This window comes from Mastigoproctus giganteus, chromosome 4, assembly GCF_048544385.1.
Source record: "Mastigoproctus giganteus isolate SK-2022 chromosome 4, ASM4854438v1, whole genome shotgun sequence".
NCBI lineage: Eukaryota > Metazoa > Arthropoda > Arachnida > Uropygi > Thelyphonidae > Mastigoproctus > Mastigoproctus giganteus.
Genome location: NC_143578.1, coordinates 74553234 through 74573147, shown reverse-complemented (window position 1 = coordinate 74573147; position 19914 = coordinate 74553234). Strand labels below are relative to the sequence as shown.

General features: G+C 35.7%; 1 protein-coding gene across 1 annotated transcript in view; it reads right to left on the bottom strand.

Moving 5' to 3' along the window:
- Positions 1 to 5489, bottom strand: part of LOC150086838 (uncharacterized) — a 120212-nt gene extending 114723 nt beyond the window's left edge. Inside the window, exon 1 of the mRNA XM_090372291.1 lies at positions 5327 to 5489. Coding sequence (XP_090228417.1) covers positions 5327 to 5489 — 163 coding nt within the window. The remainder of the gene's footprint in view (positions 1 to 5326) is intronic.
- Positions 5490 to 19914: the final 14425 nt, after the last annotated feature.

The window sequence follows — 19914 nt, the reverse complement described above, 5'->3', positions numbered from 1 at the left end:
CTTGGCTAGTAACATATGCCAGTGACTCCTCCTTTAAAACATGCAAGCCAACTATGAATATGATTTATATCAAGGGTAGCTAGTTGATATACTTTCCTTAATTTTCCACAAATCCAGACAGATGAGTTTTCTCCTAACCTGAAAAGCAACTATATTAATGGTCATTGGCAGAACTGTCATAACTTCGTATCTATAATAGGCATAAACTTAACTTTCATTTTAGCATATTTATGTCTCAATATCTATACTAAGCTTTATATAGTAATATATAAAACTTTATGAGTCTAACTCATTTACAAAAAATTTTGTTGCCTAAGAGGCATTACTTATGGACTGGCCCTTGTACATCTTGCAGACCAATTTATGATAAATTTTCATATATTTTAAAGCATCAAATTAATTTGAGAGATGAAAGAAATGCCTTATTACACAAATAACTTTAACTTTAGATAAATTTGACTTCACTGCAAGTAAATGGCATAGTGTTAACTCTCCAGATTTACTATGGAGAATTAGCTTTCTCAGTTTGCCTCCTCCTCCTCTTTCTCCTTATAGCACAGCTTTTCTCCATCTTTTTTGCAATAACATCATTTTTCTCAGTCTTTTCTCCTCTATGCAAAAAAACAGTAAAACTATGGTAAATTCGCCTTAGCTTTACTATTTTTTCATGAAAAAAAAGAGATAAAATATTTTATTTTTATTGCAAAAGAAAAGATAGAGAGAAACTGTTATAATAACGAGATGGAAGGGATCAAATCGAGTCAAAAAGTTTGCAATGACGTAGTTTATCCAACGTTCAAGATATCTGTATGATAAATAATGCCTTTCTTCTCTTAACAAATTAATTTGATGCCTTATACGATATGAAGATTTATCATAAATTAGCCCACAAGATGTAATAAGCAAGACTTAAGGTGAATAATTTTCATGAGCTTTGAGATTTTTACACATTTGTGGACCCACCCCTCTCCCTCCTCAACACAGAAATGGAAAAATCTCATATTTGGATAGTTTCCTTCACTGGTTCCATTTGTTGCCTATGCCACATAGTAAATAACATTGTAGATTTACTTGTTTCATCGGATGTTCTTCATACCCTAAGTACCAAAAGAATATAATATGAAAGTAAAACAGATATAGTTTTATAAAATAATGTGGGTGTAATTAAAACTAGATTTACTTGTTCTTCAAATATTTATCCTTCATACTCTAAGTACCAAAGGAATTTCATATCATATGATATGAAAATAAGACTGTTCCAGTTTTATAAAATCATGGACCTATCAGTCAAATATCATTAAAATAATATCCAAATACACTAAATACCAGCTCTCACTGCAACATAAAAGGCCGTCGTAGCCTAGTGGTCAGGCGCATGGGTGCATAAGTACACGTGCCTTGAGTGACCGGGGTTCAAGCCCGTGACTACTGAATACGCTGCTGTTTCTTGTATTCTGTCTATCTTATGAACTCCTCTGACCGTTTGGTCGTCCCGGAGTATAAACAGAAAATTTATTTATTTATTTTTATGTACAGATTTAATATATATATAAGAACTAATTTTGCATATGTACTTTATCTGCTTTTCTTACCAAAGTTTTCTAACAAAAAGAACAAAAAATTTTGCTTGATTAAAAGGGAGGGGAGGGTGAAATCAATCTTTTTTTTAGAATGTTTTGGTTAGAAAACATTTTGCTCATCTTATATTTCTTGTAATTAAAAAAAAAAACTCTTGCTGATAATAGCAGAACATTTGATTTGCATATATGTTTACATTTCTTGATTTGCATATGTGCTAGAGAAGCAACAAAAGAAAGTAATGTTCTTGATATGGTTATCAACAGTGATTCATCATGTATTAAGAATTTCTGTAACGGAACCTTTAAGTTCATCGCATATTCACATGGGATTTATTCAAAGCACTATCAAAAGTTAAAGAGAAGGAATTTTAGTATTAGTAGTGGTAAATGATGCAAGAAAGTAAGTTTATACAGAATCAGCCAAAAAAAAAAAAAAAAAAAACTTCCTATTTCATCTATCCTTTCCCTCCAATAGTTTGCATAGTCCTGCCTTGAATTTATTTAAGCTATTCACTTCCACAACAACAACAACAGATGGATGTTTGTTCCAGCAATCAACTCCTCACTGGCTAAATGCAAGGTGATTAATAATGGGTGCAGACATTTTTTACACTCTTTTCTAAACAACTAACTTTTTAAACTTTTCGGTAGCACCAACTAATGTTAAAAAAGTGTAAATGCCAAATGGGAAGTGTTCAGAGAGGTAATCATTGAGATTACTATGCATTTAATACGAAATAAGAAAGATTGTTCAGATTAACTGATGAATTCAGTAGTAGAAAAGTAAAATGCATGGAATAGTTAAAAATGGTCAGGGATCAAAAAGTACAAATAGTCTGTAATCAAGTTACCCAGGGGGTTAAACAGGCTAAGGCAAATTGATAAGTTTTTGGCAAAGAATGAAAAGAAAAGTAGCAAAAAATTCATTGTGTATGTTAATGCCAGAAGGAAAGGAATGGATCATAATGGTCCACTGGATATGAATGGCATAACTATTGATCATCCTGTACAGATTGCCAATAAATAATAAATATTCTGCACCTATAATTCACATATGAAGTTTGCAGTGATAGGTAGCAAAAGTCTACCTAATACGGATTTGGTGTGAAATGATTTTATAATAACAAAAAGGAATGTGGAAAAGAACTGTAGCAGCTAAAAGTGAACAAAGCATCTGGGGGCTGATGGAATTTATCATCATATTAAAGAAGGTTCAAAACAGTAGTAATTAAACATTTAGCTATAATATGAGAGCATCCTTAATATTCAGGAGAAGTTCCTATACATTGAAGATGTTCAAATGTATCTCCTATTCACAAGGATGGTTCGTTCAAAAGGTGAATTGGGTAACTACAGACCTGCAGGTCTGATCTCTGTTTAAATGAATATAATGGAGTCAACAGTTAAAAGTAATAAATGAATACCTTAACATTAGTGAAACCATTAAGTCGGAATGGATCTGTTAAAAATAGATCATGCCTAACCAATATAACTACAATGAGGTCGTCACAAAGGGACTAAATGCAATGAATAACTCTGACAACATATACTTAGATTTCAGAAAAGCTTTCAATATGGTAATGTATGATTGTTACATAAATTGGAGCAATGTGACATTATAGGCAAGTTACTACTATAGATAAAGGGTACCACATGGGTTTAGTGTCAGGCCTCAATATGTTTAACATTTATTAATGATATTGATGTAGGTATTTCAAGCTTGTGTCTAAGTTTGCTGATGAGGTTGTCAAAAATTGCTGACTGCAGTTGCTCAAGAGTAAATGAAAATAGTCAGGGTCTAGATATGCTACTTAAAGAATATCTAGATAAACTAAGCAGATCAGCAGAAAAATAGTGATTGAGGTTTAACTTTATAAATGCAAGATATGGTTATTTGGTTAGTAATAATCCCAGAATAACAAATCATATGGGCAGTATTAAACTCAAAGTAATAAAGTATGAAAAAGACCTAATAGCACAGTCCAAAATGAAATTCAAAAGTGCAAACAGCCTGCTAGAAACACACATGGGATTCTGTCAATGACATAGAGCAATTCTGCCAGCAGGAACAAAAAGGTGATGATATTCCATTGTATAAGGCAATTGCTGGGACACATATGGAATACTGCACAGGTGTGGAAACCGCATGACAGGGTTTAGATCTGTTTGAAAGGGTGCAGAAAAGAGCAGCAAGATTAACTATGGCACGAAAGGATATTTTTACTAAGGAATCTGTTCTGCATGGTGACCTAACTGAAGTGTATATGGTTTTAAAAGCTATTAAATAAAACAAATGCTGATTGTATAATTACTCTTTCTCAAATAGCCCACGTGCATGCACACACAAATTGAAAGAAAGGAAAAAAAGATAGTTGCAGAACAATTGTGCAGAAATTTGCATTCAACCAAGGAGTAAAATTAATTGTTGGAAAAAAAAATTCACTACAAACTTCCATCTAATGTTGTAAAAGTAGGCACAGTATACTTTCAGAATAACAGCACCACCATTACTTCGATTTTTCTGTTATCTAGAAAGTTTTATTTTTAATATATTTAACGGTACATAAAAAACATAAATATGTTGATGATCCAATGTTATAATTTGCCATTAATATACTTCTACTTCCCCCCCATTCTATTTTCTTTATTATATAAAGTTTAGTCTGTGCAAGTAGCACAGTGTTGTATTGTCACCGTCCTCCCCACACCGGGTGGAAAAGGCCCAGGTTCGAATTCCATCAATGACACAAGGAAATTTTATGGACTTTTTCACTTCGTGGCTGAGTTAGTCAGACTCAGGCTTAAATAGCAAGGTTTCCCCCCCCCCCCCAGCAAAACAGGTAAATCGATCAGAGAACACATGCAATTTACAGACACAATACACATGGGTATATAAATTAACATTCTGAGTGATCCTAATGTAATAGTTTGGATTATATCAAGTTTGTCACTAAGATTTAATGTTGTTCTTTTCTTCTCTGTATGAGCTTTATTAACTTTAGGAGCCATAGTGAGGGGTTTTTAATTTAAAGTAAATGTAAAACAGTGGAATAATCCTTGATATCAGTACAGAATTCACTTTCAAAATGGCAAACATAAACAAATACAGTAATCACGTGACTTGCTGTTTTCCTTTTCTGGCACTGCAAGACATCTGTGCTGTATGTAAACATCCGATCTCAATGTGCCGTTTGCTCTAATGTTCTGTCATTTGGGGTGCCATTATTTCAACAGCCTACTGTAGTTTGAATACATTTAAAGAAGATTTGTACAAACTACTGGAAAGAAAGGTAAATTAATCTCTCTCTTTCTTTTTTTTTTTTTTTTTTTTTGTTCATCACGGAACATGTTGCCATAATACTAAAATGGATTGTTTACTGTCATCTTATTGGATGGTTGCATCTGTTTATGGCATGCTGTCATCAACTTCTAAAAACTGGTGTCAAATTGAAATGAAACAATTTTTAAAACTACTGCCTTCATGAATATGACATTTTAGTGTCAAACTAGATAGCATCATATACCAGAGAATCAAATGCAAATACTTTGTATTTTTTTTTAATTAAGGTTATATCAAGTGACTGTGGACATAACAACATAAGGAGAATGATGGATGGGTGTTAAACTTGAACTACTAAATGCAGTCTGCCTATATGCAGTAGTGTACACGTATTAATGAAAAAAGGGAAAAAAATTAATTCTCAATTAAAAAATTCTCCAGTGCTATAATAAAGTAATAATCTTACCTCCCACATGACCAATTGCTTCTAATATGGCTCTCAGCTGTGATTTTGTAAGTGTTACCATATCATTTCGGGAGCTAGTGGTTGGTTTTTTGTTCCACTCTTCCTGACTGGTTTCTGGAGGCACAGAAGAACCATCGGTACTCTCCTGTATTGTGCGTACCATGGACTACTGTTTTAAAATTATTTTCATCACCTGTTCTTTAACTTTAGTTGCAGTGCTGTCCAATTTTTGCAAGAAAGTTGAGCATTAGTATGTATCATTCTATGACAAAAAATCTTGGGTCATAACCTGCTGGAATAAAATATATGTGTTTGAATTCACAAAGACATACTCCACATTATATATAATATATTCCACATACTATTTTGATTGCATATATACATTAAAAGAAAATTTCTAACAGAATGAATTTTTTGGTACTTAAAACTGATGGACTGCTTCCAACAAAAACATACACCGGGTTGACTTTGCATTAGCAACACCTACCTAATAACTTATGGGGCCACCTTTTGCCTGTAATACATCCCATACATATCTTGGCATTGACTCCATATGGTGTAGTCGAGTATCTGTGGTAGTGCTATCCATTCATTGCACGTGTCTAGTAATGGATACGCAGTCAGGTGGATGGTTGTAGCATCAAAAATCCTTTTCTAGTAGGTCCCAAACGTGCTAAATTAGGTTAAGATGTCATGTTCCTGAAACCAGTTACCAAAGTGCTAGGACACAAGGCCCACCAATTTGCTATGTTGTCATGTTGATAGATGCCAGAGTTGTCTGGATACATGAAGGGGTGTACTTGGTTGGCAATGACAGAAAGATAGGTGTGCCCATCGAGCCACTGATTAATGACTCTCAGAGGACCCAGGGCATGCCATGAAAACAGTTTCTGAACTATGACACTACAGCTACCAGTCTGCTGAACACCAACAGTGCATCCTGGTGCCATGGCTAATGTTGCTTTCTCCAACTATGAATACAACCATCAGAATGGATAGAGTTGTAAATGGAATTCACCAGAACCGGTGAGAGATTTCCATATGGTGGTTTAGTGTTGGCACCAATGTGCCATGCAAGGTGCAGTTTCTTGTGTCTCACGGTGAGAATGGGTATTTGTGATGGCTGATAACTGTTATAGCCTATACAAGATATGTCTGGTGCACAGTCTGCAGAGATATTGGTCTTGTTTTTCCTACTGGGTGGTAAGGGATACTGTGCTGCACTGCTGTTGTGTTATGGGCCAAGACACACAATACTCGCCATGAATGTCGACCACATGTGGCTGTCCCATGTGTGACATTTGGCTGATTGTTCAACCACTGTTGAGTCAGTCACAGTAGACTTGTGACACCATAAAAAAGGAAAACTTAATCACGTTGGCTGTTGTCGAGAAACTGGTACCTGCACATCTTTTCCCCACAATCATTCCACGTCAAAGTTGAAAAGAACTCAATGACAACCCATTCTTCCTCGTAGACACTCAAAAACTGATCACCACGTGTGCAAACTACAATTTTATATGAGCCATTCCAACTTTGGGTCTTCACCAACTTCACAGACCAGTCCATTTTTACACAAGAGGGTGTTGTTAATTCAAAGCAACTCAATGTATATACACATACTTATATAGTATGCCACAGTATGAAGTACATACTGATATTACGAGCACAATACCTTAAGAGCACACATAATGCAAATCATGCATTTATGTCACTGAAAGAAGAGCTTACCAAATGGTGTTAGAATTCACTATACCGGTGTTGCACAACCACAGTTATGAAAAGAATTTTAAAAAGTTAATAATAAACAAAAAAAAATTACAAGTTTAATTTTTGATCAAGAAGCTAGTTATTTTCAATTGTCTCATATTTTTAGTAGTATCATTAAAAATGAAATTTTTGATACTGTTTTTAACTGCTGAAAAATATTTACATCAGCAGTAGAGGACAAAAATGCACAAACTTTTTCAGTCTGTTTAAAGCTCTGAGAGAAAAATTTCTTCATCAGGTGGCTCAACAACATTTTCATCATCTTCGTTCTCGAACCTCATGTAGTAGGCATTACACAAAGATGCTTATACAATAAACAAGTAATGCATTTTGACTTGCAATCAATAAACTGTCATTTGCTTCTATGTAATCTTTATAAGAACACAGGAGTCCCAAATTTTTCTTTTAATGTGCAGTCATTTTTCACTCTTTTTGTACATGTTAATAGTCACCAAATTAAAATATTAATTAAATCACTTTATAATCTGAAATAATTCTAATTACACAGAGTACAGGATACGGTACACTCGAGAAAAGAGGACCAAACAACTCTGCATATGGAGTAACTCTGAATGATGCGAATAAAATGGCAACAATACTGGAAATAGAGGAACTCTGCATAATGAAAAAAACATGACAATAATACTTGAAATTCTTTTCCCCACAATCTATGTCTTATTGTTTATTTATAATTTCAAAATGGATTATTGTGCTGAACTTCGGATGACACCTAAACATCATTCGGCAATACTGTTCAGCCCAAAACTAGATGAAGTAGGTACGGGTACCTACTTCTTCTACATCCGATTACATTTATCTTTGCTGTAGATAGGTACCCCATACCTATCTGCATTCCCCCCCCCATGCTAGTTTGTAAATTTAATTTTTATAATATTATAAATATAATTTTTTAAAAGTCACTTTCTGTGATATTTAGCAAATTTAACAATGGTTGTGACAAGAACCATTAAACACTTCATCAGAGGATATTGTGACCAATACAGAAATAGCAGATGGCAATTTCCGGGTGAATCATGATATTTAATTGTTTTCAGAGCCTGTGGCAAGGTCGACCTAGTGGATAATCATAGCTAACCAATTCTTTTTTCTTTGTCACCATTGTACAGAGAGTACCGATCTAAAGTTAAAATTTGGGTCACTGAAAAAATTGGGTGCTTGCCCTCGAGAATAATGTAACTGGAAGCTCGTCAGAGACTTTAGTAACCAACCAAGTGATGCACTCCCAATTCGGGCCCCAGAACAGAATAACCAAGTGCAAACTGCTGTGGTTCAAAAGGACTTAGTTCTACTAGGAGACTCCACTGTCAGAGAAACAGGAAATATTTTTTGTAATAAGGATAGGTGGACTAGACCAAGGGTATGTCTGCTGGGAGCAACAATTAATGATGTCACCGACAGATTGAGGGTGATTTAAGGGGGGTAAAGAGAATATTTTTTGTGTGGGGACTAATGATATTAAGCACATATGATCTGATGATTTGTTAGATAAATATAGGGCCATGGCTAAAGAAATGCTGCAAGTTAGGACAGAATGTCAGTGTCTGCAATTCTGACCAGACACGATAGGTAGGGATTATATGCTCAAAGTCTTGTGGATTATTATTATTACTAGCTATATGGTGCAAGGAAGCCAGAGGCTTATGCTGCACCAGCCCAAAAAAAAAAAAAAAAAAAAAAAAAAACATTCCCAAATTACCCTGAGAGAGAGTCAAAAGGGAATCACCAAGAAAGAAAAGAATGATGATATCCAACTCAGGACCCTGGGTCTGCCAAGCCCATATTCACCAGATGTGAGCCCCTGGGTTTAAATTAACTCAAGACTTGAAAGACTCTGCAAGGCTTTTGGGGGGGATTTTTAAGGGCTTGGCCTACACTTATAGGTAGAAGGAATCTGTTTTGTAGAGAGGGGATACATTTAAACAAAGGTGGTGCAAAGGTTTTTGCCTGTATCACTGAGGATACCTAAAAGGTTCAGGGAAACAGATACGCATTTATCTGATGATATTAGTCAAAGTAACGCTTGTATATGCCTCAAGAGTTCGTCTGTTTTCTTATACTGATAGAATCGCAATGAATTTCATTAGAGAACACTACATATTTTAGATACAATAGTATACATAATTGTACATATATTTCAAATTATTCATTCCACGTATAACAAATTGATGATAGAGTTATTATATATCTGTATAAAAGTAAGAATATAGTTGAATTGTTTCACACAAAACTTTGAATTTTCTTTTTGGAAAACCTAGTGTTCACACGCACGCACATGCACCCACACAAGGTGTCTCAAAAATACAAGGCATAACTTCAGGAATGAGTTCCTCATATGTAGACAATAAGAGTATTTCATACCAACATAGTTCCAGAAATGCTTGGAGGTCTGTCTATGACACTTAACTGTTCACATCACCTTATATTAATTGTTCAAAATGTCCACCTTCTGCCTAGACGTCTAGGCAGAAGGTGGGATGCCTCACAGACTCACGAATACGATGCCAAATTCCTGGCATGTTTCGTATTGTCTCACAACCTGCCACAATTTGATTGTGGAGTTTCCACATCAGCTACCGGAGTTGAATACACCAATGACTTTAAATGGCCCCCACAAGAAGAAATCTAGTGGGTTTAAATCAAGAGAGCGTGGAGGCCAGGCAGTTGGTCCACCTCTACCTATCCACCGACTAGGAAACCTTCGATTCAGGTAATTGCGGGCTAAGTGGCTGAAACGTGCAGGAGTGCCATTGTGCATGAAGTGTGCTTGTTGACGAATTGACCAGTGACGTGTCACCCAAGAAATCAGGCATGTTGTTTTCCAGAAAGTTTCTGTACGCCTGCCCTGTGAGATTGTTTGGAAGTACATGGAGCCCAAATAACTTATCACCAAAAACACCCATCCAGATGTCGAGGCTGAACCACTGTTGGTGATATGATGGAAGAATTGCATGTGGGTTTTCCTCAGCCCATACATGCTGATTGTGAAAGTTTTGGATTCCGTCTCGTGTGAACTGTGCTTCATCTATGAATATCACTAAGGCAGGAAATTGAGGAGCTGTACCACATTGCTGCAAGAACCACTGGCAGAACACTACTCGCACAGGGTAATCTGCTGGTGACAACGCCTGTACCTGTTGCAGATGGTAAGGATACAGTTGGTGTTCTTGCAACACTCTCCAAATAGTCGAACATTGAACAGCCATTGCATTGCTATTTTGCGTGTGCTGACTCCAGGAGTGGCATGCACAACATACAAATTCTCCTCCTCTAATTCAGGAGTTGTAGATCTTGGTCGTCAGCACGAGGTGTAAAGGTCCCATGTTCACAAAGGCGGCGATGGATACCTTCAAACGTTTTTCTGTCTGGACATCTTATTTCTGGGAAGCTTTTGTGGTACAAGCGACGAGCCTCCAGAGCATTGCCATCCGCCAAACCGTACATAAAGTGCATATCCGCTTGCTCCTGATTTGAGTACATGGTCGGAATGGAAAACCACCAGATTCTGTCAGTACCTTGTGATGAAGGAAATCACCTGCGGGAGATAAGACATTCCAGTTAATAACTCGGGAACCAAGCATTTCCGGAACTATGTTGATATAAAATATTTTTTATTGTCTACCTCATTCCTGAAGTTATGTCGTGTATTTTTGAGACACCCTGTATATATATGTATGAAATAAGTACATTGGGTTAAAAAGTGGCAACGGAGAGATAAAAATAAAGATATGACAAATGCAATTTTTCAAATACTTAAAGCTTTGGTTTCATTCTGCCATAAATTTATGTTTAATAACATCCAACTTAAGCACATCATACAGAATATTAGCCTTTACAGAATTGGTAGCATTACAACTCACTGTCTTAAATTTTGCTCCATCAAATTTACGCATATTTGGTCTGACAAAATATCCTGGTCTTCCCTGCTCAACAAACATAACCACTTACTACCTTCACACTGCTTATAAATACAAATATAATATATATATATCACTGCTTTTATTATGAATCGCCATTAGGTCTCAAAATTTGCAACTACAAGCAATTGGCCACTAACCTAGGAAATATTCAACTAGCAAATCTCCCCTGCCACTACAAGAATCCTTGTTTTCTACATCAGCATGTTAGGGAGGCAACTAGAGGGAGTAATACTCTTGATTTGATTATCAGCAGTGATTCTTCATGCATTAAGAATCTGCAGATAAATGAACCACTAGGTGGCAGTGATCACAGTGTGCTGAAGTGGGATTTACTCAAAGAGGTAACTACCATTAGGGGTAAAGGGAAGGGTTATTGCTTCCGTAAAGGCGACTACGATGGACTGAGACAGTATTTAAATTCTATACAGTCGGACCAACTGATGATGTTACCAACAGCAAATTCAAAATGGGAAGCATTCAAAGAACTTATCTTGGAAGCTACTAGGCTTTACATACCAACTAAGAAATATTGTTCAAGGTTTAGGCCAAAATGGATGTCAGATGAACTAATGAGGCATATGGCAGAGAAGAAAAATGCATGGGATACATACAAATTAACACATGACACAGAAGCCTATGATAGATACAAGTTGATATGCAACCAAGTTACAAAGGAGGTTAGGCAGGCGAAGGCAGATTACGAGAAATCCTTGGCAAGGGATGCAAAGAAAAACAGCAAAGAGTTCTTTACTTATGTAAACTCTAGAAGGAAGGGGATGAATCAGATTGGTCCACTTGATATTGATGGGTCAACTGTTGATGATCCTGCTCAGGTAGCTAACAAACTAAATGAATATTTTGCATCGACATTCACACATGAGGAGTTATTCAGCAAGGGGAATGCCAGAGGTGTATTCAACTCTAGCAGTAAGCTACAAAATCTTGAAATAACTGGGAGTAAAGTGGAGGAGAAACTGTTGAAGATAAACACAAGAAAGGCACCCGGGGTGGATGGGATCTATCCAGTTATATTAAAGGAGGCAGCAAAGGAAGTAAGCAAACCCTTAGCCATAATTATGAGAGCTTCCTTGGACTCAGGGGAGGTACCCATAGACTGGAAATGTGCAAATGTGACCCCAATTCACAAAGGAGGATCAAAGGCTGACACAAGTAATTATAGACCTGTGAGCTTAACTTCTGTTCCAGGAAAATTAATGGAGGCACTGGTTAAAGAAGCACTGCAGGATCATTTAGACAAGACTTCAGTTATAGCTCAGACACAGCATGGTTTTGTTAAGGGGAAGTCTTGCCTGACCAACTTGATTGGATACTATGATGCAGTCACAAAAGAACTGGATGCAGGGAATAACTTTGATATTATATACTTGGATCTTAGAAAGGCTTTTGATACTGTTGCACATGGAAGACTGCTACACAAATTGGAGCAGTGTGACATTGGAGGCAAATTGCTGCTATGGATAAAGGGGTGGTTGAGGGGGAGAAGACAGAGAGTGGTAATCAATGGACACTGCTCATCGTGGACTAATGTTATTAGTGGAGTCCCTCAGGGCTCAGTGTTGAGCCCATTATTGTTTTCTGTATTTATAAATGATATTGATGATGGTATATCAAGCTTAATGTCCAAGTTTGCAGACGATACAAAGGTTGGCAGGGTTGTCAAGGACACTACTGACACTATGCTGCTGCAACAGGATCTGGAAAGGTTGAGCAGATGGGCTGAGAGGTGGCAAATGAAGTTTAACATTGACAAATGTAAAGTACTACACATGGGAAACAGCAACCCCAGAGCAACGTATCAACTCTGTGGTACTACACTGACAGTGGTAGAGAATGAAAGGGACTTGGGGGTGGTTGTGCAGGCAGATATGAAGTTCTCTGAGCAGTGCAGACGGGCTGCAAGAGTAGCTCATGGAGTATTGTCAATGATATACAGGAATTTTTCCAGCAGGGATAAGGAGGTGATTATTCCATTGTATAAGGCAATGGTCAGGCCACACCTAGAGTACTGTATACAGGTCTGGAGGCCTCATTTCAAGAAGGATGTACAGCGGCTGGAACGAGTACAGAGAAGGGCAACAAGATTAGTGAATGGAACAAAGGGGTGCTCTTACGAAGAAAGGCTTAAGTTTTGCAAATTACAGTGTCTGGAGACTAGGCACCAGCGAGGTGATCTGATAGAGGTGTATAAAGCCTTGAATGGTTTAAGCATGCTCAATGCTGATGGGATTCTTCCTCTAGCTCAGAAAAATCACCTGAGAGGGCATAAATTCAAATTGAGGAAAGACAGATGTAGGATAGCAGGTGGTTGGTTGGTGGAACAGAGTTCCATCCCTTGTGGTGGAGGTTGATAGCCTAAATATGTTTAAGGCTCAGCTGGACAGGTATTTTGAACGAACAGAGGGGTGAAGTGGAAGTGGGTTTTTTTTTTTTTTTTTGGCTGATGCTGCATAAGCTTGCTTTCTTGCATCAAATGCCTCTACTAATGCTAATGCTAGCTATACATCATACGTTGACCAATATCACGGGCACATTGTAACAGGAAATCTTAATATCATTAAGAACAAAGCTCTTAAAATGGCTATGGACAAAGGATTCAAATTCAGTCCAATACATAAGGCTTGTTTAAACAGCATTAATAAAGACTTATATCTGAATCTCAGGCATTTTGCCAATAAACTTGCTTATAAATACACACTACCACATGAAGCATTCTAAAATTGGATTAATATTATCTACCATGACTTTTAAAACAGTCTCTGATGCCTACAAGCTATACAATAACCCTAACACACCATATTGCAACCTTAAAAAATACAAAGAATTACAGGATAATTTCACCATAAAAACAATAGACAAAGCTTCCAACAACTTTGCCATTTTTTGCAAACAATTTTACTACACTAAACTTAAAAATGAAATAGAAAATATTTACACCTTATAGTCCAATCCTACTTCCACTATCAAAAAAACTTATAGCTTTCCACAAAAAACTGCATATCAAATTAAAAACTCCACTCTACCCTTTATATATATATATATGATAGCCAAATTTCATAAACAACCAATTGGCTTTAGATTCATTACCAGTTCTAAAAACAGTGACTGCTACCTCCCAGGCAAACATTTCTTCAAATTACTCAATACTATTTTCAATAATCTTTCATCTACATGGATTATAAACAATGACCAAACTGTCATTAATGCCTTCAGATCTGATATCACCATACAGCATAGAAACATGATTTCACAAATCTTTTTACTTCAAAACCTTACAATTTACTTGTATTTGTGGTAAAACAGCTTTATCACAAACACAAAGATAAATTAAATAGCGAAAATATGTGGAACAATTATGTTAATCTCTGTTTACTTAATTTTATTTTTCATGGCAGACACACATATAAGCAGACCATTCGAGTAACTATGAGTTCTCAAAATTACAGTTTAGTTTATAATTTATTCTTACACTACTATGAAGATGTATATACTACAAGTAATCCTAATCATGACTTTCTGGCATTTTGATATGTAAATGACATCCTTGTTTTAAACACAAACTTTGAACCCATAGCTAAAACAATTTATCCCAATGAACTTATATTGAATAAAGAGAACACAGTTAATCATGCTGCCAATTTCCTTAATAATACCCTCAGCAATACTTCTCTTCCACATAGTATAAACTTGTGTGATAAATGAAATAAATTTAACTTTAATATCATTTACCTTACCAATTGAAATGCCAATATTTCTAGCAAAGTGCATAAAAATATTATATGAACTCAAATGATCAGACTTGCTAACATATGCAGTAACCATTTATTGTTCACCAATGCCCTACAAACACTTTACAATAAATTAATTAAAAACAGTATCCCTCTATTTTATCAACTACAGTTTCAATATTGTTGCTTATTTTATCAAACAAAAATTTTTATAATTTACTTTGATCAGGTCAGTTCTAATGAGTATTTGTACAGATATAATATTATATGGTATTTCCGCTACTTGGAGAGTAAGAACTTTATCACATGATTTCCTATGGAATGATCTCTCTGCTACTTTACTTATTAAGTTTCTCACTCTTTTTATATACATTTACTTTATATATTTAACAAAATCCTTCTTAAAATCACATACTTAATTATAATTTACTGTCCCTTTGAAGTCTTAATAATAATTCATATTAAGTTTTCAGGTGCTGATGCAGATACTGTTTGGTTAGTTACAATTTGTATCTATCTTGGACATACTACTCTAAAGTTACTACTGTCACCTTTTCAGCTTGAATCTACCTTATTTCCCCCTAATGCTTATAATCCTTTTGAATACCAGTCTACTCTTGCAAACATTGTTTCCTTAGAATTTCATAATGTTTGTGCCTGGTTATCACCCAATGTTTATGCATAAATCCAGTGGTCCACTCTGTCACCACTGGATTTATGTATTACTGCTGGAATTATCTACATCTGTTCACCTCCAATTAGGTGAATAGTTCCATCTTGAATCTTCAATATAATTTACATACTGTAACAAGGCTTCCCTTATACAGTCTTTATAACATTTGTTGCATTATAACTTTGGTGACCATATTTTCTTGGAGAAAATAAACGACAAACTGCAGAAAATGAAGGACAAAACTGAAAAAATAAAGGGCAAATCTGAAATAGGTTAATAAGGATAAAAAAATTTACAAAAAATAGTTTATTTTGATGTTAAAAACGTTTTTACAGGCGTTATCTGGAAAAAAGTGTTACGTTACCTAGAAATCATTACGCAATTGATGCACATGCATTGTACTTGCTGCAGTGACACAAAAAGTGCAGTGACGCAACAAGTTGCCATGACACAACAAGTACAATTGAGCAGTGACGTGCTGCGTTATACCGTTATATCAGCATAATGATTAATATGGCAGTCACTGTGCCAAAATCTACAGCCCAGTGTTCGAAGGAATATCATGAAAGAAAGAAAGGGAGGTTGGACAGAAATGTGAATCCAGATGAAATTCAACAAGTGTTTCATTATGCCTGGGAGTTCTCAAACTGCACCCAAAAAAACTCTAGCTGAAATAATGAAGGAATATCGTGAACGGAAGAAAAGGAAATTAGAAATTCAAACTATTCTGAATCATACTGAAATTCAACCACAGAGTTCTACTATGTCAACCTCACAAGTATATGCCTAATACTTGTCACCCATAGAGTTCTACTATGTCTAATACTCATAAGGAATCTAAAACTCCAGCAGAATTAATGAAGGAATATTGTGCAGGGAAAAAAAATCGAAATTAGATATGGCTAATAATAAGATTCCTGATTACATCCCTATAGTGTCTACACAAGCTGACAGTGAGTTTGAAAAACTAGTGTACAAAAACCCATTTGGATTTAGTTGTAATGTTTGCAATCGTTTATGGTTTCAATTAGATTTGAAACCATTTCCAGCAACTTCATATGAATCACTTTAAAATGAGTTTCATTTACAAGAAGTGAGTACTTTCATAATGTGTAATACAGGTCATACTTCATTAAAAGAGGGACGGATACCAACTATGGACACGTAAAATGGATTTATATATCCAACATATCCTACTCATTTGTCTCCAATGGATGTTGTAACTGAGCGTTTGATATCACCATGATTACCCTTTATGCAAATTCGTTGTTTACGCTATGAACATGGACAATATGGGATCATTGGAAAATAATAAATGTACCAGTTAACGTAAATATGATGGTTCATCAATTACCTAGAGAATTAGACGATGATTATGCCATTAATGTACATATAAAATGAAGACTCATACATAAATCATATCTACACGGATGTGTGCAGAAGAAAATAATGAAAATATGGTTATGGTATTTGATAAATTCACCTTTGTATAAATTCTATGGCATAAAAGTGAGTGATGATTTCTTGGGGACAAATGATGATAGTAAACAGGAACATTCAGATGAAATGGTGGAACCTGTCAACAATGATGATGACCTATTGATAATTCAATAACAAACATTATTATGGTCTGAAGATAAATATTTATGTATAGCACCGGGTCAGAAATCATCTCCAACAAGTTTCATATTTGATATACATGCAGAACTTTCTTTTCCAGCTATATATCTGGGACATGCATGAAAATTTAAAAATGGATCGAAAATCACTCCCTTTATGATGGCATCGAGTGAAATTCATAGATCTGATCATCATGGAGTAACTCCAACATTTGCTATATATGGCAATGAAAATTATGCAAATGCGTACTGCAGAAAATTTGCAGATTGCATTTAAATCAGTAGGAATAACAGCTAACATTACTCGTTCTATATTGGAATTGAAAGAATTTATAAACAAGTCATTAGAGTCTAACTTGGCATTTCTAAAATCAATTGACAATTAAGAATATTATTGGAGTCAACATAAACGAGATGTGTTTGCCATGATTCGTCAATTAGGAAAACCTACAATGTTCTTGGTGTTGAGTGCATATGAACCAACATGGCCCGTATTATTATACAAATGTTATACAAATTCAGATATAAATGAGAAATTACAACTAATCAAGTTATGGATCTACCTTATATAGAAAGATCTACATTAATAAATGAAGACCCCGTAACGTGTGCCAATATACTTTAATAAAATTGTTGAGAGTATACTTAAAATTTTAAAATCAAAAACCTATAGTCCTTTTGGGAAATATTATGTTACGAATTTCTTTAAACGCATTGAATTTCAACATCGAGGAAGTCCACATGCACATATATTATTATGGATGAACAATGCACCCTCTGCACCATTAGAAGAAAAAGGTGGGATGGAAGAAGATCATTTGGATTGTATTTAAATGCAATCCAAATGATAGATGCATTATGTTCTATAGAGAAAAACTTCAAAAATTCTTCAAATTTACAGCAACATAAACATACTTTTACCTGTTATAAAAATAATAATGCAAACAGACGCGAATGTAGATTTGAAGCACCTTTTTGGCCAATGTCGCAAACTCCTATATTGATACCTACCGATGGCTACAGATGACAATTGAAGATTAGGTTATCGCAAAAAATATCGTAAAATGCACAACTCATTACAATTGGATAATCATGTTAATTTCGAAGAATTCCTTAAATCAAATCAATGCCAATCAGAAGAAGAATATCTAAATATTTTGAGGTCTGGTATCAAATGACCACGTGTATTTCTTAAACACAAGATAGAAGAGAAATTTATGAATAATTAGCATTAGTAGAGGCATACGATGCAAGAAAACAAGCTTATGCAGCATCAGCCCAAAAAAAAAAAAACACTCCCCCATTTCACCCCTCCATTCGTTCCAAGTACCTGTCCAGCTCAGCCTTAAATTTATTTAGGCTATCAACTTCCACAACAAAGCAGGTGGTTGGTTGGTTCCACCAACCAACCAACCACCCGCTGGCTAAAGGCAAACTTCTGCACATCTATCTTTCCTCAATTTGAATTTATGCCCTCTAAAATGATTATTCTGAGCAAGAGGAAAAATTCCATCAGCATTGAGCATGCTCAAACCATTCAAGGCTTTATACACCTCAATCAGATCACCTCGCAGGTGCCTAGTCTCCAGACACTGTAATTTGCAAAATTTAAGCCTTTCTTTGTAAGAGCAAACCTTTGTTCCATTCTAATCTGTTGCGTTGGCCTTCTCTGTACTGGTTCCAACAGCTCTATATCCTTCTTAAAATGAGGCCCTCCAGACCAGTATACAGTACTCAAGGTGTGGCCTGACCATTGCCTTATATAAGGGGATAATCACCTCCTTATTCCTGCTAGAAAAATTCCTGTATATCATTGACAAGACACTATGAGCTACTCATGCAGACCATCGGCACTGCTCAGAAAACTTCATATCTGCCTGCACAATTACCCCCAGGTCCTTTTTGTTCTCTACCACTGTCAGTGTAGTATCACAGAGTTGATACGTCACTCTGGGGTTGCTGATTCCCATATGTAGTACTTTACATTTCTCAATGTTAAACTTCATTTGCCAACTCTCTGCCCATCTGCTCAACTTTTCTAGATCCTGTTGCAGCAGCGTACTGTCATTAGTGTTCTTAACAACCCTGCCAACCTTCGTATCGTCTGCAAACTTGGACATTAAGCTTGATATACCATCATCAATATCATTTATAAATACAGAAAACAACAATGGACCCAATACTGAATCCTGAGGGACTCCACTAATAACATTAGTCCACGATGAGCAGTGTCCATTGATTACCACTCTGTCTTCTCCCACTCAACCATCCCTTTATCCATAGCAGCAATTTGCCTCCAATGTCACACTGCTCCAATTTGTGCAGCAATCTTCCATGTGTAACAATATCAAAAGCCTTTCTAGGATCCAAATATGATATCAAAGTTATTTCCTGCATCCAGTTCCTTTGTGAGTGACCACATCATAGTATCCAATCAAATTGGTCAGGCAAGACTTTCCCTTAACAAAACCATGCTGGGTCCGAGCTATAACTGAAATCTTGTCTAGATGATCCTGCAGTGCTTCTTTAACCAGTGCCTCCATTAATTTTCCTGGAACAGAAGTTAAACTAACAGGTCTATAATTACTTGTGTTGCCCTTTGATCCTCCTTTGTGAATTGGGGTTTGTGATTTGATCCTTCTTTGTGAATTACAATCCTTGGATTTTAGGATGCTGAAGTTTAATTCAGATTTACAATTTATCATAGAAGAATATTCATGGCAGCATATGTAGTTGAATATGTGAATAAAACTAACAGAGGAATAAGCAACCTGCAAAGGAAAATTATAGAGCTACAAGAAGAATATCCTGATGTGGATATAATTGATCTAACATGAGCATT